The 24,081-nt window shown below is 38.9% G+C and overlaps 1 protein-coding gene across 1 annotated transcript in view; it reads right to left on the bottom strand.

Moving 5' to 3' along the window:
• Positions 1 to 24,081, bottom strand: part of BAZ1A (bromodomain adjacent to zinc finger domain, 1A) — a 144,291-nt gene that overhangs the window by 74,407 nt on the left and 45,803 nt on the right. The window contains 1 exon segment of the mRNA XM_011995056.1: positions 10,979 to 11,122. Within this exon segment, the coding sequence (XP_011850446.1) occupies positions 10,979 to 11,122 (144 nt within the window).

The following is a 24,081-nucleotide window of genomic DNA, read 5'->3' as shown; positions in this document are numbered from 1 at the left end:
TACCAGAGCTTATCTTTTTTTCTTTTTGAGACAGAGTTTTGTTCTTGTTGCCCAGGATGCAGTGCAATGGCACAAATCTCGGCTCACTGCAACCTCTGCTTCCCGGGTTCAAGCGATTCTCCTGCCTCAGCCTCCCGAGTAGCTGGGATTACAGGTGCCCGCCACCATGCCCAGCTAATTTTTGGTATTTTTAGTAGAGACAGGGTTTCACCATGTTGGCCAGGCTGGTCTCGAACTCCTGACCTCAGGCAATCCACTCACCTCGGCCTCCCAAAGTGCTGGGATTACAGGCATAAGCCACTGCACCTGGCCCCAGACTATATCTTCATGGATTTAAGGCTGTAAAATGTGCAAGTTTATATGTGCAAAGAATGATTTTTTACTGTTCTTGCTATACCATGAAATTCATTTGTGAAGATAAATAGAAAATTTTTTCTAATCAGTGAAAATATTCTTACTGGGGCTTTGCTATCTATAATACTTATGCAAAATTCTATATAAAATAAAATCCTAATTGCATTCTTCCCAAAGAAGCACAATTACTGGAGACCAAGAAAAACTGCTTCTTATAATATGAATTCACCTACAAGATAGAAACTACAAGGATAATATTAAAAAGAACTTACATTTTAATCTTTTTTCTTGCTACCCAAAGCCTTGGCCTAAATGGTTGAATCAAGTTGAATTTAGTGATCTCAATCATGATGGTGACTCACCATTTTATTACCAACAAGTGTAGACCTGTGTTTAGTTCTACAACAAGCAAACATCAAATATTGTACTTATAAAATCAGAACACCATTCCTATTATTTATTTACAACAAAATTTCACAAATGTTTATTTCAATATGCCTAGTTACATATGTAAATTTTAATTCTACTTTGATTTTACCATAATAGAAGTTGTTTTTCCTAATATATTATGAACATTTGACAATAAAGTTATAAAAAATTAAATAATTTTCTATATCAGCTCAACAGAAATGACCAAAAAAACTCCTATACTTTCAACATAAAGGTTTCTTTTAAGAGAAATCATCAAATTGTATTCATAATTATTCTACAATGACAACCCACTGACTGATTAGGCACCAGTGGTTACTTATGGTGAGAGATATATAATTTATATATATATATATGTGTATATATATATATATTTAAAATGCTAAGGTTATTTCTCACACATTAAGTTTCCATCCATGGAACTACAAATAGCAAAACAATTAGGTCTGCTTCTTTAAAAATAACACTCAGATTCCATTATCTTACTAACAATTAGTCAAGTTATAATGATAGCTAGACTATATTGCATGAAAGTACACATAATATTTTGAAGCTAGATATATATTATTCCAGATTTTTTTTGTTGTTGAGACAATGTCTCGCTCTGTCGCCCAGGCTGGAGTGCAGTGGCGCAATCTTGGCTCACTGCAACTTCAACTCCTGGGTTCAAGCAACTCTCCTGCCTCAGCCTCCCAAGTAGCTGGGACTACAGGCGCCCGCTACCACACCTGGCTAATTTTTTGTATTTTTAGTAGAGACGGGGTTTCACCATGTTAGACAGGATGGGCTCCATCTCCTGACCTCATGATCCACCCGCCTCAGCCTCCCAAAGTGTTAAGATTACAGGCGTGAGCCATCACGCTCAGCCCCAGACGTTTCTAAAACAGTTTGCCCTTGTGCTCCTGCAAATCACCACTAGGACAGGATAGGTAACCAAAAGCGTACTCATGTATTCATGTACTATTTTCAGGTCAGGCTAAAGGATTTTTTATAATGTACTTCAACTTTTGGTATGTGTTTAGAGATGGTTCCATAAAACTTGATCCATTGTAAAAAATAGGCAGCAGCCTGATAGCTTTAAATCACAATAACAGACTATATTATTAGAAAGCATCATTCACATACTAATCTGAGCTGCTACAAATACCATATTTGGTTTCTTTTACAAATTCTAAAAGCAACTACACAAACTCACCTATACCTGGCACATCTGGCTACTGAAATCAGATGGTAAACTAATGACTGAGTCAGGACTGTCTATCAATTTAGTTCAGATTCCAGAGAATTTGTGATTGCAGATGAACTTCATTACTTGGCTGTTAACAGGGGAAACCTGTATCAAGTAATTACACACAGTGTGGTCTCACCAAGTTGTAAGGATATTCACATGTAAATTTTATTTAAAAATCTATTAGTAATTTTTGAGTGAAAGGAACAATAGCAGACAATATAACATTAGTGGGCCAATTCTTGAACAGCAAACATTAAGAGTAAAAAAAAATTATTGAAAGCAGACACAATACATATGTAAAATTTCAGAGAGAAAGACTAGGAGATAAAATCCTAATCCTCTTTACCTCAATCTTATATAACAAAATATTGTTTCTAAAATGCAGTCCAAACTCTCATCTAGTCCTATTAAATAATAGCCAAGAAGTCAATTTTTAAATAAAATTTACTTTTACTTTTAAATATAAATATAAATATGCACCCCCAAATATATCAAGATATTTTTAAAACTCTGGTAGTTAGAATATATTATTTAAAAACTCTGTAACTTAGGCTGGGCACAGTGGCTCACGCCTATAATCTCAGCACCTTGAGAGGCTGAGGTGGGCAGATTACTTGAGGCAGGCGATTACTTGGGACCAGGAGTTCGAAACCAGCCTGGCCAACATGGCAAAACCCCATCTCTACTAAAAATACAAAAATTAGCTGAGGGTGTTGGCGCACACCTGTAATCCCAGCTACTCAGGAGGCTGAGGCATAACAATCTCTTGTGCCTGGGAGGCGGAGGGTGCAGTGAGCCGAGATTGTGCCGTTGCATTACAGCATGGCAACAGAGCCAAGAGTCTGTCTCAACACAAAACAAAACAACAACAACAAAAAAACACAACTCTATAACTCAACAACAAAAAGACAAACAACCCAATTTAAAAACAGGCAAAGAACTTGAATGGGTATTTCTCCAAAAAAATATACAAATGACCAATAAGCACATGAAATGATACTCAACATCATTAGTCATCAGGGAAATGTAAATCAAAACTATGAGATACCATTTTACACCCGATAGGATGACTATAATTTTTAAAAACCACAGTATAACAACTCATGGCAAATGTATGGTGAAACTGGAACCCTCTGATAATGCAAATGAGAATGTAAAGTGGCACAGCTGCTGGGAACAGCAGTTTGGCAGTTCCTCAAAAAGTTAAGCATAGATTACTATACAACCCAGCAATCCACTCCTAGGCATATATCCGCATGAATTTCAAACAAGGACTCAAGCAGATCCTATATGCCAATATTCAATGCAGCATTATTTACAGTAACCAAAAGGTGGAAACAATCCAAATACCTATCAATAGATGAATGGATAAACAAAATGTGATATACACATACAATGGATTATTCAGCCATAAAAAGGAACGAAGTTCCTAATTGTGCTACAACATGGATGAACCCTGAAAACATGCTAAGTGAAATGAGCCAGATGCAAAAGGGATGAGCCGGATGCAAAAGGGCAAACATAACCTATCCATCTATACAAAATATCTAAAATAGGAAAATTCAAAGAGACAAAGTAGATCAGAGGTTCCTAGGGGCTGGGAGGAGGGAGAAAATGTTATAGCTTAATGGATACAAAATTTCTATTTCAAAGTAAACAGTGGTGATAGCTGTACAACACTGTGAATGTAACTGGTGCCCTTTTAACTATTTTTAAATTTAATTTTTTAAAATTTAAAATTTAAAAATAGTCAAAGGGCATTAAATATACATTTTTTAAAATTACTAAACTTTATTGATACATAACTATCACCCAAAGTCAACAGTTTACATTAGTGTTCACTCTCAGTGTTACATATTCTATGAGTTTTCACAAATGTAGATAATGACAGGTATCCTCTTGTGGTTTGAAAACATTAAAGAAAAAAATTCCAGAAATAAATAATTCATAAGTTTTAAATTGCATGCTGTCCTGCCCCATCCCACCCAGGACACGAATCTTCCATTTGTCCTACATATCCACACTGTATACACCGTGTATATACCAAAGAGAAGCCATAAAGTGCTTCCTTTAAGTGAAAAGGTGAAATTTCTGGACTTAATAAGGAATAAAAAATCGTATGCTAAGCTTCCTAAGTTAATCTATGATACGAATGAATCTTCTATTCATGAAATTGTGAAGAAGGAAAATGAAATTTGTGCATAGTGTATATAGTTTGGTATTATCTGTGGTTTCAAGAATCCACTGAATGTCTTGGAACATATCCCCCATGGATATGGGAGCACTACTGTATTGTACACAATAGTCTCAATGCCCCAGAAACCCTCTGTGCTCTGACTATTCATCCCTCCCTTCTGAAAACCCCTGGCAACCACTTATTCTTTTACTGTCTCCATAGCTTTGCCTTTTCCAGAATGTCACAGTTGGAATCATATAGCATGTAGCCTTTTCGGACTGTATAATGTATATAGGCATACACCCACATGAGTTTAAATATATAGCACATTTCTTTCAGTTAGTACATATGCATTTAAATTTCAGTTAGTACATATGCATTTAAATTTCCTCTGTGTTTTTTCATGGTTTAATAGCTAATTTCTTTTTAGTGCTAAGTAATATTCCATTGTCTTTATGTACCAGAGTTTATCCACTCACCTACTGAAGGACATCTTAGTTGCTTCAATGTTTTGGAGGTTCCAGATAACACTACTATAAACATCCATGTGCAGGTTTTTGTGTGAATGTAAGTTTCCAGTTCATTTGAGTAAATACCAAAGCATGCAATTGCTACATCATATAAAAGTATGTTTGGTAGTATAAGAAACTGCCAAACTGAGCTCCTAAGTGGCTATGCCATTTTTCATTTCCACCAGCAATAAATGGAGTTCCTGGTGCTCCACACGCTCACTAGCATTTGGTGTTGTCAGTGTTCTGGATTTCGGTCATTCTAGTAAGTACACAGTCATATCTCATTGTTGTTTTAATTTACAATTCCCTAATGATATATGATGTTGAACATCTTTTCATATGCTTACTTGCCATCTATATGGCTTCTTTGGTGAGGTACCTGTTCAGATCTTTTGCCATTTTTTAATTGGGTTGCTCGTTTTTTTGTGTTTTTGAGACAGGGTCTGGCTCTGTCACCCAGGCTGGAGGGCAGTGGCTCAATCAGCTCACTGCAACCTCCACCTCCTGTGTTCAAGCCATCCTCCCACCTCAGCCTCCTGAGTAGCCGGCACCATAGGCACGCACCACAATGCCCGGCTAATTTTTTTGTGGTGTTTTTTTTTTTTTTTTGTAGAGATGGGGGTTTCACTATGCTGCCCAGGCTGGTCTCGAACTCCTGAGCTCAAGCAGTCCACCCCCGTTGGCCTCCCAAAGTGTTGGGATTACAGGCATGAGCCATGGTGCCCAGCCCTCATTTTCTTAATATTGAGATTTAAGAGTTATTTGTATATTTTGGATAACAATCCTTCATCAGATTATCTTTTGCAAAACACTCTGTGGCTTGACTTCTCATTCTCTTGACAATGTCTTTTGCAGAGTAAAAGTGTTCATAATTTTAATGAAGTCCAGTTTATCAATTACTTCTTTCATGGGTTATGCCTTTTGTGTCATATCTAAAAAATTATCACCATATCCAAGGTCATCTGGGTTTTCTTCTGTGTTTTCTAGGAGTTTTACATTTAGGTCTACAATCCATTTTGAGTTAATTTTTGTAAAAAGTGTAAAGTCTATGTCTAGATTTTTTTTTTACATGTGTATATCCAGGTTTTTCTAGCATTATTGATTGAAAAGACTATTTTTTCTACTGTTTTGCCTTTGTTGCTTTGTCAAAGGTCACTTGATTACATTTATGTGGGTCTATTTCAGAAGCGTTTATTCTGATTCATTGATCGATCTGTCTATACTTTCACCAATACCACACTTTATGGATTACTGTAGTTTCACAGTAAGTCTTGAAGCTGGGTGGTGTCAGTTCTCTGACTTAGTTTTTCAATACTGTGTTGGCTATTCTGGGTCTCCCGTCTTTCCATATATAAACTTTATAATCAGTTTACTGATATCCACAAAATAACTTGCTGGGATTTTGATTGGGAATGCATTGAACCTACATATTAAGTAGGGATAAGCCTACAGATCAAGATGGGAAGAACTGACATCTTGACAACACTGCGTATATCTTGTAGACATAATGAGCTATGTGATGCTGGGCAAATTTCCTAACTCTGAACTTCCATTTCTACTAAGTGATAGAGGATACGTCCATCTACCATTACAGAATGATTCTAAGAAACAAAACAATTTATGTGTTGTTATAAGCCTAAATGAAAAAATGTTAATGAATGAATGAATAAAAATAAATGAATAAGTACTTGTTCCCTTCCCTTTTCTTTAAACAACCTACAGAAACATGAGAAAATCCACATTATGTTTTGATGGCAGGGAAAATTACCTGGAAGTCAATTACTCAAATTAGAGAATTTTTAAAAATTAGGGAATTAATTTAGAAATAATAAGGTCCAAAGACAGCTATGTTTCACCCTTCCTGTGGTATGTGATGATGTCTACATAGAGCAGTAGCAATCCACAAACAAACAGGTATTTTATGATATTGATGTATAGTGAAGGCTGAGATTCTTTAACATAGACAAATTAGTTAAAAATAACTGTGAGCCAGGCGGGGTAGCTCACGCCTGTAATCCCAGAACTTTGGGAAGCCAAGGCGGGAGGATCACCTGAGGTTGGGAGTTCGCGACCAGCCTGACCAACATGGAGAAACCCTGTTTCTACTAAAAATACAAGATCAGCCAGGTGTGGTGGCACATCCCTGTAATCCCAGCTACTCAGGAGGCTGAGGCAGGAGAATCACTTAAACCCGGGAGGCAGAGGTTGTGGTTAGCCGAGATTGCACCATTGCACTCCAGCCTGCCCAACAAGAGCAAGACTCCATTTCAAAACAAAAATAAATAAAAATAAAAATAAAAATACCTGTGAATAGGCCAGGTGTGGTGGCTCACATTCTGTAATCCCAGCACTTTGGGAGGCCAAGGCAGGTGTATCACCTGAGGTCAGGAGTTTGAGACCAGCCTGGCCAACATTGCAAAATCCCATCTCTACTAAAAATACAAAAGTTAGCTGGGTGTGGTGGCATGCACCTGTAATCCCAGCTACTTGGGAGGCTGAGGTGGGAGAATCACTTGAACCAGGGAGATGGAGTCTGCAGTGAGCTGAGATTGCACCACTGCACTCCAGCCTGGGCGACAGAGTGAGACTCTGTCTCAAAAAACAAAACAAAACAAAAAAATCCTGTGAATAAATAATTGATTAGGCCAGGCGTGTGGGCTCACGCCTGTAATCCCAACACTTTAGGAGGTTGAGGTGGGTGAATTGCTTGATCTTAGGAATACCAGACCAGCCTGAGCAACATGATGAAACGCCATCTCTACAAAAAATACAAAAAATTAGCTGGGCATGGGCGGTGTGCACCTGTAGTCCCAGTTACTAGGAAAGCTGGCTTGAACCCAAGAGGTCAAGGTTGCAGTGAGCTGAGATCACGCCATTGCACACTCCAGCCTGGGTGACAGGGTGAGACCCTGTCTCAAAAACAAAATCAAAAACACAAAAAATAATTGATCAGCTTATTCACTTTTCTCATATCAAGGGTCTATTCCAAGTTAACTGTATACAAGGGATATGGCACAGTCTATTTACTCAGGAAATTATGACTGATCGCTCCTATGGCCAAATTCAATCATACTTTGTAGTAAACTTCCTACAAATGTCACAAGTAGGATTCACCAATGGAAGTCTTCTTCAAAATGCTACGTTATAACAGGCAAAATATTTACTAATTGAAATTTTGAATTAATGTGCTTTGTATTCAAAGTTACAAATTAGCCAGAAAATATGCAGGTAGCTCATGTTCAAATCTGAAAAAGGGACATTCATGAGCTGAATAACAGCATGCTGACCCCCAGAATCTACATAGTCCTCATCTCAAATCACCTCACAGCACCTAAAAGAATTAAAAAAGTATAGGAAAAGTTACTACATGGGGCCGGGCATGGTGGCTCACGCCTATAATCCCAGCACTTTGGGAGGCCGATATAGGCAGATTAACTGAGGTCAGGAGTTCAAGACCAGCCTGGCCAACATGGTGAAACCCAGTCTCCACTAAAAAATACAAAATCTAGCCAGGCGTGGTGGCACGCGCCTGTAGTCCCAGCTACTCAGGAGGCTAAGGCAGGAGATTACTTGAATCCAGGAAGGTTGCAGTGGGCCGAGACTGCGCCACTGTACTCCAGCCTGGGCGATAGACTGAGACTGCATCTCAAAAAAAAAAAAAACATGGGTCGGGTGCAGCGGTTCACATCCGTAATCCCAGCACTTTGGGAGGCCGAGGTGGGTGGATCACTTGAGGTCAGGAGTTTGAGACCAGCCTGGCCAAACTGGAGAAACCCCGTCTCTACTGAAAACACTAAAATTACCTGGGAGTGGTGGCACATGCCTTTAATCCCAGCTACTAGAGGGGCTGAAGCAGAAGAATCACTTGAACCCGAGAGACAGGGGGTTCCAGTGAGCCAAGATCATGCCACTGCACTCCAGCCTGGGCAACAAGAACGAAACTGTCTCGAAAAAAAATTCAGATAAGTAAATGCTTACCATATTTAAACATGAATTTTAAAAATACCTTGCATATACAAAAATCTGTGTTCAATCCTTTAAGACTGGGCTTAGTTTTTATACCTTGAATTAAAATTTTCAAGAGGCATTCCAAAAAATTAGAGACTTTATTTGTACTTATTGTTAATGAATACTTACATGTTTACTTATATTTGTACCTATGCATATACTCATCTGATTTATAACTAACTCCATTTAAAGGTTACAATCTTTGACATAGTCCAAACAAAACACATGAAAACATGCTCAAGGACATACATTTACTACTATAATTCCCACAAATTTTGCATCCCAAACCCTATACTTAACGAAAGACATGAACAAGTAATATAGTAATTTATTTTTCTGGTTAATAGTAGCAAGTTGGCCAGGCACAGTGGCTCCCGTCTGTAATCCCAGCACTTCAAGAGACTGAAGTGGGAGGAGCGCTTGAAGCCAGGAGTTTGACACCAGCATAAGCAATATAGCAAGACCCTGTCTCTACTTAAAAAAAAAAAAAAAAAAAAAAATTTTAAATTAAAAATTAGGGCATGGTAGCATGCGCCTGTAGTCCTAGGTACTTGGGAGGATGAAGCAGGAAGACTGCTTGAACCCAGGAGTTTGAAGCTACAGTGAGCTACGATCTCACCACTGCACTCCAGCCTAGGCAACAGAACAAGATTCCATCTCTTTTAAAAAAAAAAAAAAAAAAGTGAGAGATGTATCAAAAGACTTATACAGGAGCATGTCATGCTTCATTCACTCACTTAAAAATTACTCTGTCAGACAATGTGCTAGTTAGATGACCTTGTACAAAGCCAATTAACCTTCCTGAGTCTCAGGTTTTTCCTTGTTAAATTAGAATTACAACACTCTTCCAGAACTGACCAAAATGCATATAAAGCACTTAGCACAGTGCCTGATCATAGTCAATTCTCAAATGCTAGTTATAGCTATAATAGTTAATGTCAGGTAAAATGAGAACTTAAAAAGTTTCTGAAAGAACTTATCGACACTGGTGTTTCAGGAGCAAAGTAAAAGAAGTAGGTAAGAGTGATCTCAGATTTCTTTTTTTAACATTATGGTACTGTTCACTAAAAATAGGAAACCAAGGAAGACACAAGACAGGCGGGAGAAAGCATTTTGAAGTCTGAGATGCCTAAAAGGGACCAGAATGGAGAAATAATGATTTAGAATAGTCATTGTGGAGAACAGAAGAGGCTGCTGAGCTAAAACATGTAAAAGAACTTTTAATCGGTTGCAGACTCAGCTGAGATTTTAAATTCCTAGCTACATGTTTGTGTGATTTTTCTCCAACAGCACCCAGCTGACACAGATCAACTGTCTGAATTTTAGGTGGTTACGGCGTTTCTTTATTGTGTGTGCCAAAGGGAATGAATGTTAAAGTACAGAATGGATTTTTCCAAGTAAACAAAAGTAGGGACCAGATGCGGTGGCTCACGCCTGTAATCCCAACACTTTGGGAGGCTGAGGCGGGTCGATCACCTGAGGTCAGGAGTTCGAGACCAGCCTGAACAACATGGTGAAACCCCGTCACTACTAAAAATACAAAATTAGCCGGGCATGGTGGCGCATGCCTGTAATCCCAGCTACTTGGGAGGCTAAGGCAGGAGAATCACTTGAACCTGGGAGACTTCAGTGAGCTGAGATCGCACCATTGCACTGCAGCCTGGGCAACAAGAGGGAAACTTCGTCTCAAAAAAAAAAAAAAAAAAAAGAGGCAGGGGGCGGGGGGAATGTATAAATGACTGAATGAGAGTTAGCATCCATTGCTCTTCAGCAGCTGCATAGTGTTAACTAGGTAAATTTCAGTTTTGAAAATTCTAACATCATTGTTGAACTAGATTGTTTAGATGAGTACTATACCACAGTATGACTAGAAGGAAAAAAGGATGAAAGAAAAGTTATTTCAGCCAGGCGTGGTGGCTCGTGCCTGTAATTCCAGCACTTTGAGGGGCTAGGGCAGGCAGATCACCTGAGGTCAGGAGTTCAAGACCAGCCTGGCCAACATGGTGAAACCCTGTCTCTACCAAAGACATAAAAATTAGCTAGGCATGGTGGTGGGCGCCTGTAATCCCAGCTACTCAGGAGGCTGAGGCAGGAGAATCGCTTGAACATGGGTGGTGGAGGTTGCAGTGAGCTGAGATCGAGCCACTGAACTCCAGCCTGGGCGAGAGAGCGAAACTCCATCTCAAAAAAAAAAAAAAAAAAGTTGTTTCAATGGAATATCAGTGGGCAATTTGCCAAATAATTTAAAAATTAATAAAAATCACTTACCCGTTTTGAAAAGAACAGCTTTGTGTTTCCGAATCATCACTATCACTGATGATAATAGTTTCTCCATCCACACTGTTAACATGTCCATTAGCAAAACCATTTTGATGTGATGGAGGGAGGACTTCCAAAATCCTACACTGCAACCTGAAATAAAATGATACATTTAAAAATGCAAATCATTTGATATTTTACAGCCAAACATTTCAGAGCAACCGATTTGTTTTGAACCAGTTATTTTGTTTTGCAGAGTCTATTAGCTGAGTGATTTAAACAATTTAATTGAAAATCTGTGGGGCCAGGCTCGGTGGCTCATGCCTGTAATCCCAGCACTTTGGGAGGCTGAGGCGGGCGGATCACGAGGTCAAGAGATCGAGACCATCCTGGCTAACACAGTGAAACTCCTTCTCTACTAAAAAGACAAAAAATTAGCCAGGCGTTGTGGCGGGCACCTGTAATCCCAGTTACTTGGGAGGCTGAGGCAGGAGAATGGTGTGAACCCAGTAGGCGGAGCCTGCAGTGAGCCGAGGTCACGCCACTGCACTCCAGTCTGGGAGACAGAGCGAGACTCCATCTCAAAAAAAAAAAAAGAAAGAAAATCTGTAACATTTAATTTAAGCAAATATTAGACATAATTTAAAGCTGTAAAACTATTTTAAAACACAATTTATCAAGATTATACAAAATTATCTGATTTCCTTCCTTCTGCTAGCTCTGGATTGTTTGTTGTTCTTCTAGTTCCTTAGGTTGTAAAGTTAGGTTGCTGATGTGAGATCTTTCTTGTATTTTAATATAAGGATTTACAGCTAAAAACTCCCCCCTTAGCACTGCTTTTGCTGTATCCCATAAATTTTGGTATATTTTTGTTTTCATTCATCTCTAAGTTATTTTCTAATTTTCCTTAGGATTTCTTCTTTGCTCCACTGGTTGTTTAAGAGCGTGTTTTAAATTTTCATAAATTTGTGAATTTTCCAGTTTTCTTTTGTTAATGATTGCTACATTCATGTTGTTGTGGTCAGAGAAGATACTTTGCATGAGCTTGTGATGCTTAATTTTAGGTGTCAACTTGACTGCAAAAGCAGATAGTCGCTAAAGTATTATTGCTGAGTGTGTCTATGAGGGCGTTTCCAGAGAACAGTGGTGTGTGAGTCAGTGGACTGAGTCGGGGAAGATTCTCCCTCAATGTGAGCAGGCACCATCCAATGAACCGGGGGCCCAGACAGAACAAAAAGGCAGAGAAAAGACAAGTTCATTCTGATTCCTGGAGCTGGGACATCTCTCTTCTCCTGCCTTTGGACATCAGCAACTCCAGGTCCTCCAGCCTTTGGATTTTGGGACTTGTACCAGTGTCCCCTCCTCCATACTCTCTCCCCATCCCTTCTTCTATCTCTCTCTCTCGATATGTATCTCCTGTTGGTTCTGTCTATCTGGAAAACTCTGTCTAACACAGATATATACCTTCTAAAATCCAACGAGACTAAATTTGTGACCTAGCATAAAGTTTATCCTGGAGAATATGCCATGTGCACTTGAGAAGAATGCGTATTGTTGTTGGGTTGAGTGTTCTGTTTATGTCTGTTACATCTAGTTGATTTACTGCATGGTTCAGATTCTCTACTTCTTAACTTCTGCCAGGTTGTTCCATCCATTATGGAAGGTGGAGTACTGAAGTCTCTAGCTATTATTGTGAAAATGTCTGTTTCTCTTAGCAGTTATATTCCTAACTAAAGTTAACTGTTTAGAAAGTCATATATTGGCACAGTATCTTATTTTACAGATTTGGGGCCTTATAATTTTTGAAAGTATCCAATATTTTAAATTCTAAAATTCTTCAGACTATAACCTTTTTATTCTCACGAATTTTGTTGTGACTTCTGATCTCTGGAAAGCTTCCTATTCACTAACTCTATCACCCCTATTCTGGCTTCCTTTACTCTGCATACTATATCTGGATTTTATGGGCCATGATTTTAGACTCATTCAATCACAATTAAAATATTCCTTAATCCCATCTCTATTGTGCCAATTTTCAATGTAGAAAAGACAGCACCTGTTTTCTCTCCACACTCACTCTTGTCTCAAATTCTTTACTTCCTGCCTTGAAATCATGAGTCTCCTATGAATTCAAGGTTAGGATCTCACTGTTATGGTTGAGATAACTTTTGTTCGTTCTCAAAACAGATTTCCAAAACTTTCTCCTTTCCTCAAGTCCCAGTCTCAGTGCTTTAACATTAGAAAATGAAAGAAGAGATCTTGACTTAGGCTCTTTGACTTCCTTCTCAACATCAAATGTCCATATCCTTTATAACTGTTCCAGCCTGTAACCTCTTCTCTTATCCCGCTGCATTGTTTCTCCTCCTGTGTATCTTCAGTTTTCCTCTGCTAAGAAACATACTCTTCAATATCCCAGAAAGTTTACATCTATCTCTAGCTTTCTAGAGACTCCAGGGTATGGTCTCTTCTCACTCCCTAGAGGGACCTGGCATTGCTGAAGCCCAAGTAGATTCCAAGAACAAAAACAGTCCAATTTTTATAAATATCCCCTTATATGGAAGCATAGTGATTGCCAAAGCAAGGGGAAGGCCAAGCAAAGATAATCTGCATCTGTACCTGTTCTGTAGACATTTTGCTTCTTGTAAAGACCATTTACACGCCTGTAATCCCAGCACTTGGAGACGGTGAGAAAGGCAGATCAATTGCTTGAGGCCAGGATTTCAAGACCAGCTTGGCCAACATGGCAAAACCCCGTCTCTACTAAAAATACAAAAATTAGCTGGGTGTGGTGGCACGCACCTGTAATCCCATCTACTTGGGAGGCTGAGGCACAAGAAGTGCTTGAACCCGGGAGGCAGAAGTTGCAGTGAGCCGAGATCATGCCACTGCACTCCAGCCTGGGCAACAGAGTGAGACTCTGTCTTAAAAAAATTTTTAAAAAGCCAGGCGTGGTGGTGCTGCACACTGGTAATACCGGCTATTCAGATCCTACAACTGCATGCACCCCAGCTTGGGTGACAGAGGGAGACTATCAAAAAAACAAAACAAAACAAAACAAACAAAAAAAACATTTCACTGGCTAAAAAATAAATTAATAGCAACTTCCTATCAATTTATAATCTGCTCTTTAATGTACCCTCTTCTCCCAGCACTTATTCACCCATCAGTGAAGTCTTCTCTCCTTCCATTTACTGTCATGTGGTTCAAAAGTGTGACTTAGATTGTCTCTCCACTTCCCTACCCTTCTTACAATTTTGGTCGTCATGTAAAAAACTTATCCCAAGAAAGTCACAGTAATCTAACTATTGGTCAACAAATCCAAAGTCTTGTCTTAGTTGTCTTAATCTTCTGTAAACCATTATCCACCCCCTTACTAAAAAATTCCACCTCTATTTTTATGGTACAAAATCTTCCCTATTCATCATCTAACCTACCTCCCTGACTATATTTTTTTCTGTCTTTGCCTGCTTCTTTATCTCCTCATACTACCAAAATATACACTGATTTCCCCAAAGTGCTACTGCGTATCTCTTGGTTGGTATATACTTTCCCTTGGTGATTCATCTCAGCTCTAGATAACTGATTGTCTGACTCTCAACTTCTAGAAATGTGGTCAAAAAAATCCATTTCTTCTCCAGAGGGAGTTTATGTAACCAATGAGGTTTCATCTGTATTAAGAGAGTCACAGTAATAGTGTTGGTGAGGATGTAGAACCACCTTGAAAAACAGTATGACAGCTCCTCAAAGATTTACCATATGACCCTGTAATTCCACTTTTAGCTATATACCTGAGAGACATGAAACACATGTCCACACAAACTTGAACATAAATGTTCAAAACAGCATTACTCCTAAGAGCCAAAAATTATAAACAATCCAAATACCCATCAACTGATCATTAAAATGTGTTATATACCATACAATAAAATACTATCCAGCAAAAAAAAAACAGGAATGAAGTACTGATACATGGTATAATATTTATGAATCTTGAAAACATTATGCTAATGAAAGGGGCCAGACACAAAAGACCACCTATCGTAGGAATCCATTTATATGAAATATCCAGAAAGGCAAATCTCTAGAGAGAAGATAGACAAAGTAGGTACCAGAAACTTGGTGGCAGGGGGTGGGGCGGGCAGTGTAAGGGGACAGGAGGGCCATGGGCAGTGACTGCTAATGGGCAAAGCTTTCTTTCTGAGATTTTGAAAATGTTTGAAAATTAAAGCTACATTTTAAATGGGTGAATTTTATGGTATGTGAAATATATCTCAATGAAGTCATTAAAAAATAGTTGCAAAATATAGTAGGGAGTAAATATAAAGGAGAGAGAGCATTGCTGGGATTATATTTATCGTATCTCTAAACTCCTTTTTTTTGAGTCTCGCTCTGTCCCCCAGGCAACGTGCAATCTCAGCTCACTGCAACCGCTGCCTCCAGGGTTCAACTGATTCTCCCACCTCAGCATCCCAAGTAGCTGGGACTACAGGCACGCGCCACCATGCCCAGCTAATATTTTGTATTTTTAGTAGAGATGGGGTTTCTCCATGTTGGCCAGGCTGGAGCTGCTATAACTCTTATGTAACCCTGGGGAAGGTTTTATTAACTACAAATATTCTAAGCACATAAATACCTACCATTGGGCTAAATCTCTATTCTCTGAGAAAAAGTGGTTCAAGATTAGATACTGTGCTGTCTGTATCATTCATTTGGTTATCCCATACCATTAACAAATTTTGATATACTGTGGGCATCCTGTCTCATTTACCAACTCTATTCTCCTAGGAACTTTATTCTTCCCATGTTCTACCATCTTCCAAATGGCTAATAGAGCTGCCATGTTCTCCCAAACTAGTGGCCAGAGTTAGTTGATACAGGGTAGGCTCTACTTTGCTGAGCTCGTATATCTTTTCTAAGATTTTTAAACTTGGAATCTAGAAGGTAAAAATCAGTCCTTGTCTCCCATCATGAAAGTTGTAAGACAAAATTCTGGTGCTGTCGGCAGTCATATATCATGGAGGAGACAGTGTGCAGTGAGAGGTGGTAAAATCTATAAGACAGAAGAGATGGCAAGGGTACTAGAGGCAATTAGTTCTTTTATTCCTGTTCTTCCTCAGATTTAGCTGCACCTTGCCCATTCCAGGCTTAGCTGTTTAATCTTTCCTTCCATTTAACAAACGAATAATTCTACACTCAAACAAAAGAAAACATAATTGGTTCCATGGCACCCTAAAGCTTAAGAATCAACAAAATGTATACTATATGGGTCAACCCAAAGTCCTCAAAGCATCTGACCTTCTACCTTCTACTCATTTGCCCTCACTGAGATTTATGTAAGTTCAATTAAATTTAAACATCCTAGTCTTGGTCCTTTTCAAGCTGCTCTTTTTAAAAAATTGAAAAAAAAAAAAAAAGACTCACTAAAATCAGAAGTGAAAGTAAGAATATTATTGCTGATTTTACAGAAATAAAAAAGGTTATAAGAGAACACTGGCTGGGTGGGATAGCTCACACCTAATCCCAGCACTTTGGCAGGCTGAGGAGGGGAGATGGCTTGAGCCCAGGAGTTCAAGATCAGCTTGGGTAACATGGAGAAACCCTGCCTCTACAAAAATTAGCCAGGCATAGTGGTGTGCACTTGTAGTCCCAGCTACCCGGGAGGCTGAGGTTGGAGGATCATTGAGTCCAGGAGGTAGAGGCTGTCTCAGAAAATATATATATGTATGTATGTATACATATACATATGTATGTATGTAGGTATGTATATTTCCTAACAAAGAAAAGCCCAAGAACAGATGGCTTCACTGGGGAATTCTATTCAACACTTACAGAAGCATTAACATACATTATCTCAAAATCTCCAAAAAACTAAAGAAGAGGGAATACTTCCTAATTCATTCTATAAGGCCAGCATTACCCTGATACCCAGGCAGACAAAGAGGTGGCAGAATATATGAAGAACTCTTACAACTCCAAAAAAAAAAAAAAAAAACCAACCCCAAACCACTCAATTCAAAGATGGGCAAAAGACTTGAATAGACATTTCTCCAAGAAGATACAAACAGCAATAAGCACATGAAAGATGCTCAGCATCATTTGTCATAAGGAAAATACAAAATCAAAACCACAATGAGATACCACTTCACACTAAGATGGTTATGTATTTTTTCTTTTTTTAAAACACAGAAATTAACAAGTGTTAATGAGAATGTAAAGAAATTGGAACCCCAGTGCATTGCTGGTGGCAATATAAAATGGTACAACTGCTGTACAGAACAGTTTGCAAATTCCTCAAAAAGTTAAACATATAATTACTATATAGCCCAGCAATTCCACTTCCAGGTATATATCCAAAAGAATTGAAAACAAGAACTCAGATACTCATACACCAATGCTCATAGCAGTATTATTCACAATAGCTAAAAGGTGGAATCAACCCAAGTGTCCATCAACAGATGAATGGATAAGCAAAATGTGGTATATACATATAATGGAACATTCAGAAATAAAAAGGAATAAAATTCTGATACATGCTACAATGTGGATGAACCTTGAAAACATATTCATAGGCTGGGCAATAGAGTGAGACCCCCAACTCTACAAAAAAAAAATTTTTAAATTAGCCAGGTGACCAGACGCAGTGGCTCATCATGCCTGTAATCCCAGCACTTTGGGAGGCCGAGGCGGGCCGATCACAAGGTCAGGAGATCAACACCATCCTGGCTAACACGGTAAAACTCCATCTCTAATAAAAAATACAAAAAATTAGCCGGACATGGTGGCGGGCGCCTGTAATCCCAGCTACTTGGGAGGCTGAGGCAGGAGAATGGCGTGAACCCAGGAGCCAGAGCTTGCAGTGAGCCAAGATTGCGTCACTGCACTCCAGCCTGTGTGACAGAGCGAGATTCTGTCTCAAAAAAAATAAATAAATAAAAGTAAAAATAAAAATTAGCCAGGTGTGGTGTTGCACACCAGTGGTCCCAGCTGCTAGGGAGGCTGTGGTGGGAAGATCGCTTGAGCCTGGGAAGTTGAGGATGCAGTGAGCTGTGATTATACCACTACACTTCAGCCTGGGCAACAGTGTGAGATGCTGTCTCAAAAAAAACCCCAAGCTTGGCCAGGCATGGTGGCTCAGGCCTGTAATCTCGGCACTCTGGGAGGCTGAGGTGGGCGGATCGTGAGGTCAGGAGTTTGAGACCAGCCTGACCAAACATAGTGAAACCCCGTCTCTACTAAAAATACAAAAATTAGCTGGACGTGGTGGTGCGCGCCTAAAATCCCGGCTACTGGAGAGGCTGAGACAGGAGAATCACTTGAATCTGGGAGGCGGAGGTTGCAGTGAGCAGACATTGCGCCACTGCACTCTAGCCTGGGTGACAGAATGAGACTCCATCTCAAAAAACAAAGCAATACAAAACTCCCAAGCAAACAAAAAAGTAAACATTCTGTTTAGTGAAATAAGCCCCAAAAGGACAAATATATGATTCCACTTATATGAAGTATCTGGAATAGGCAAATTCATAGAGAAAGAACATAGAATAAAGGTTACCAGAAGCTGGGGGAAGGATAGAATGGGGAGTTATTGCTTAATAGGTGCAGAGTTTCTGTTTGGGATGATGAAAAAGTTCTGGAAATAGTGGTGATATTTACACAATACTGTGTACAACATTAAGTACACTGTGAATGTACTTAATGCCACTGAACTGCACACTTAAAATGACTAAAATAATAAAATTTTTATGTTTATTTTACTAAAATGAAAAAAAAAACCAACTTTTTTAATTCTAAGAGAAAAGCTTGAGAAGAGGCTCAATTACCAATCCTACATTGGTAGCAAACGGAAATGATGTCTACAGAACTACAGGCTGACTTTCACCACTGACTGATAGAAATAAACCAGTGTTTCTCAAGAGGAACAACTACAGGAAATCATATCAAAACCTGTTAGGTAATTATGTAGCCTATTGATAAAAAGGTTCTGCACTTTTGTAACATGAGCTGTACAAAAATATGAAAGATATCAAATGGATCTGCCTTTGAAGGGCTTAGATATCAGATCTATCAGGGCTCATAATATTACTAAGGCTTCTGGGAAGTAATGAAGGAAGCTTTTCAGGGACCCTATGACAAGGTTTCTCAAGTTAGAAACAGAGATGATCTTTGCTGGCAGAGCCCCGATGAATGCCCCTTAAGTGGTAACAGTAGTGGTGGTCATGAGGCAAATACAGGGTAAATGAGTCCACTTGGAACCCAAGTACAGTTGATGTGAGGCCTGACAGTCATCAGTGGGAACAACTGACCACAGTAGGTCCCACAGGGCTACAATAATTTGAGGACTAATATATTTAAAACCAACAGAAAGAAATGCAATTCCTGACACTGGGATTATGGAGAAGGAAACCAGTAAAACACAGGGACATTGCCCAGAAGTAAATTATATAAATTGCAATAGTTATTGTCAATGCTACTATTAACTTTGTAGCACACCCAAACCACTGGTAGCATTCCTTGCCAATCTAATCAAGGCTAGCCCTTCCCATAGGTACTTAGGTAAACTTACGTTACCTCAAGATGTCAAGTCAACATCTAATAGATTTCCAGAGACTTAGTCTATGTCTTTCATAGCTACTTGTTACCATTTATTGATTCTAGGGAGTCCAAACAAGTTTATAGGAGTGTATGTAAAAAACAGAGAATCATGAATCAAGACCCAGCTAGAGGATCTTCAAGAGCATAGAAACTATTTGAATTAAAGTTATGCTCCATTATTTGAAAATACAGTGGAAGAATGATTAAGAGTCCTTATTATTAGCGTTCATGTGCGCCAGATTAAATATGTAATTTACATATATGTCTCTCCTCATATATCAGTCAACTCCATAAATTATACATTTTCTAGAAGATGAAATTTCGGCTCAGATTTTTTTTTCTTTATTTTTTCTTTATTTTTTTTTTTTTGAGATGGAGTCTCGCTCTGTTGCCCAGGCTGGAGTGCAGTGGCACCATTTCAGCTCACTGCAACCTCCACCTCCTGAGTTCACGCCATTCTCCTGCCTCAGCCTCCCCAGTAGCTGGGATTACAGGCATGCACCACCATGCCCAGCTAATTGTTGTATTTTTAGTAAAGACAGGGTTTCACGGTGTTAGCCAGGATGGTCTTGATCTCCTGACCTTGTGATCCACCCGCCTTTGCTTCCCAAAGTGCTAGGATTACAGACGTGAGCCACTGCGTCCTGCCCAGGGTCAGCTTTAAATAATTTGATCTCAGTCACACAACCAGTAATGGTACAGCCAAAACTTTAACCGTGTGACTCTCAAGCCCATACACTTTCTAATTTTCCACTCTACTACTAGAGTTGAAGGGAATGGAAGGATTATGTTGACCCAAGGGTATTTCACAACTTTAAGCCCAGGCAATGTGAGGCTCCTTAAAGTGCTAACAACTTAAACATTTCAGAGTGAAAGCAAGACTGTGGAATGGGAGTAAGTACAGTATAAGGGCACAACATTAATTAGTCATAAATCTGTAATAAGCTGAACGTGGAAATAGCTTTTTTTTTTCTTTGAGATGGAGTTTCACTCTTGTTGCCAGTCTGGGATGCAATGGAGCGATCTCAGCTGACTGCAACCTCTGCCTCTTGGGTTCAAGCAATTCTCCTGCCTTAGCTTCCCAAGTAGCTGGGATTACCAGCATGTGCCACCATGCCCAGCTAATTTTGTATGTTTAGTAGAGATGGGGTTTCTCCATGTTGGTCAGGCTGGTTTCAAACTCCCGACCTCAGGTGATCTGCCCACCTCAGCCTCCCAAAGTGTTGGGATTACAGGCGTGAGCCACTGCGCCCAGCTGGAAATAGCTTTTTATGAGGATGGTCTGGAATGTATATACCTTCCTGTAAAAAACTATTTTTAGTAGCAATTTAAATTTATATCTCAAAAATTCAATGAAACAAAAGCAAATTATAAAACTTTCTATAACTGAGACATATGCAGAATTTCTACAAGGTATTTGAGGTAGAAGGTAAATAGTTAACAGCAAAGGGAAAGGAGATCTAGAAGCCTGGGAAGACCTACTTGAAATAAGACACTGACCCTCTGTTTGGGTCTCCAAAAATGGAATACGCTGAATCTATAGCATACTTCACATCTGCTCCCCATTCTGCCTCATTAACCTTTATTTTCCAGTAATACAGGTTTCAAGAATATTTATAAAAAATACTATGCTTGGACAATTAAGTCGATATTTTCTAACAGTGAACTGATTAATTTGAAGTTTAGAGTTAAAAAACGAAAACCTTAAATTAAGGTTATGTGATACCTCATTTTAAGTGGAAGAAACCACAGCATTCAAGCGAGTCAGCTACTCACACACACAGACTATGAATTATGTTGATTACTTGTCAATGAGAAAAAAGAAGTCAGGAAAAGATTGTTTTGTTTATAATTCCTCACTTTTTTAGAGAAATACATCAATGTAGCTCAAAGAATGTTTCTTTTTAAAAATTTATTATTTTTAGTAGACACAGGGTCTTGCTATGTTGCCCAGGTTGGCCTCAAACTCCTGGGTTCAAGCAATCCTTCCACCTCGGCCTCCCAAAGTGCTAGGATTACAGGCATGAGCAACCATGCCTGGCCTAAAAGAATGTTTCATTTTTAACTGTTCTGAGACCCTTTATGGACTACAGAACCAGACCTTATTATTTCTCCAACTGGCATGACCTATTATAAGTCTAAATATCACGAGATAATAATCACTAGATTCTTACTGAAGACTAAATCCATTATTAAAGATATATTTAATACAAATAAGACTTTTTTTTCTTTTTGAGACAGGGTCTTTGTTGCTCAGGCTGGAGTGCAGTGGTGTGATCTTGGTTCACTGCCATTTCTGCCTCCCAGTCTCAAGCAATCCTCTAACCTCAGCCTCCTAAGTAGCTGAGACTACAGGTGAATACCACCATCCCCAGCTAATTTTTTTTTTTTTTTGTAGAGATGGGTTTTTGCCATGTTGCTCGGGCTTGTTTTGAACTCCTGGCCTCAAACAATCCTCCTGCCTCAGTCTCTCCAAGTGCTGGGATTACAGGCATGAGCCACTAAGCCCAGTGACAAAAATCTTTAGAAAGAAAATTCTACACACAAAATCCATGGATTAAACCCTACATATTTCTAATTAGTTTCCAAATATCTGGATATTATTAATATGCTGCTTAACCTCCTTAGTATTCAAAAGTATCTTATTAAAGCCTTATTAATTAGTGTGGCTACAGAATCAACCCAATTAATTAAAACTACCAAAAACTTTAAAATTCCAACTAGTATATTCGAATAAATAGGTATTCAATTGTTTGTGGACTCAGTTTTATGTCAGCCAGCACATTGGCACAAACATGTAAGACAGTCTTGCCTCCTTACAGCAAGGTTAACATTTTATGATCAGAGACAACAACACATTAAATATGAAAAGCCACCACAGATTTGACAAGTGATCTTTTGTTTCAACACAGTAACAGTATTTTCAAACTAACTGGCCTCAGTGTGAAAAAGGCATAGGAAAAGGCTTCTTGTCTTTCCTCTATTTTGAGCCATCCTGAACACTGAAAACGACTGTTATAACATCAGGATGATGAAGCAGAAAACAAGTAAAACCCTGAGTTCCTGACAACTTTGTGGACCTATCACACCAGCCCTACACTACACACTTCTGGACTCATTTTACACAAGAGAAAAACTCCTATTTTGTTTATGCCATTAAACACTTCAATTATATGCATCCAAGGCAAATCCCACTGATAAGGAAAGGCAATCTACTATTAGGTGTGCTAGATATTTATTAAACACTGATCACTTTATAAACATTTGTGTATGTTAAATTCACTTCATGAATCACAGAACCTGAATAAGGTTTTTAAATTTGAAAGTTACTGGCAATACAGATTTCAAGTCATATTTGTTTCAGAAAATTGAAAATCTGAAGAGAAACAGCAATGTGACAGAAATGTTCTGTATTATAACTATATCAATGTCAATATTCTGGTTGTGGTACTGTACTATAATTTTGCAAGATAACATCATGGGGGAAACTATTTTTTTCTTTTTTTTTTGAGACAGAGTCTCCCTGCTACCCAGGCTGGAGTTCAGTGGCAAGATCTTGGCTCACTGCAATCTCCTCCACCTCCCAGGTTTAAGTGATTCTCCTGCCTCAGACTCCCAAGTAGCTGGAATTACAGGCACCCACCATCATGCCTGGCTAATTTTTGTATTTTTAGTAAAGACAGGGTTTCACCATGTTAACCAAGCTGGTCTCGAACTCCTGATCTCAGATGATCCACCCACCTCGGCCTCCCAAAGTGCTGGGATTACAGGCATGAGCCACCATTCCCCGCCGGGAAACAATTATTTTACAACTACATGTGAGCCTACAGTAGTCGCAAAAAAAAGTTTAATTTTAAAATATTAATGATAAACATTAACAAAATATTAACTCAAATTAAAAATATTCATTCCATAAGAGAAATAAATACATGATGAAAGTAATAAATACTACATAAAGCTATAGTAATGATGACACTGTAGTATTGGTGAAAGGATTGCCAAATAGATCAATGGAAGAGAATCAAGTCCAGAAATAGTCTATAATTCCATTTATATTTTATTTTGGAAAAGGCAAAATTTTGAGGACAGAAAACAGATCAGTGGTTTGTCAAAGGCTAGAAGGTGAAGCAAGGGTTGACTACAAAGGGGGCACAAATGAATTTTGTGGAGGTTCATAGAAAAGCTCTATGTCCTGACTGTGGTGAATTATAGACTGTGTCAAATTTCAGAACTTGGCTGGGCGTGGTGGCGCACGCCTCTAATCCCAGCACTTTGGGAGGCTGAGGCAGGTGGATCGCTTGAGGATCAGGAGTTCGAGATCAGCAACATGGTGAAACTCTTATGTCTACAAAAAATACAGAATTTAGCCAGCGTGGTAGTGTGCGCCTGTAGTCCCAGTTACTTAGGAGGCTGAGGCGAGAGGATGACTTTAGCCCAGAAGGTTTAAGTAAGCTGAGATCACACCACCACACTCCAGCCTGGACGACTGAGCCAGAACCTATCTTTAAAAAAAAAAAAAAAAA

Source organism: Mandrillus leucophaeus, unplaced genomic scaffold (assembly GCF_000951045.1).
Source record: "Mandrillus leucophaeus isolate KB7577 unplaced genomic scaffold, Mleu.le_1.0 Scaffold467, whole genome shotgun sequence".
NCBI lineage: Eukaryota > Metazoa > Chordata > Mammalia > Primates > Cercopithecidae > Mandrillus > Mandrillus leucophaeus.
The sequence above is the reverse complement of the archived record's forward strand: the minus strand, read 5'-3'. Positions and strand labels throughout refer to the sequence as shown.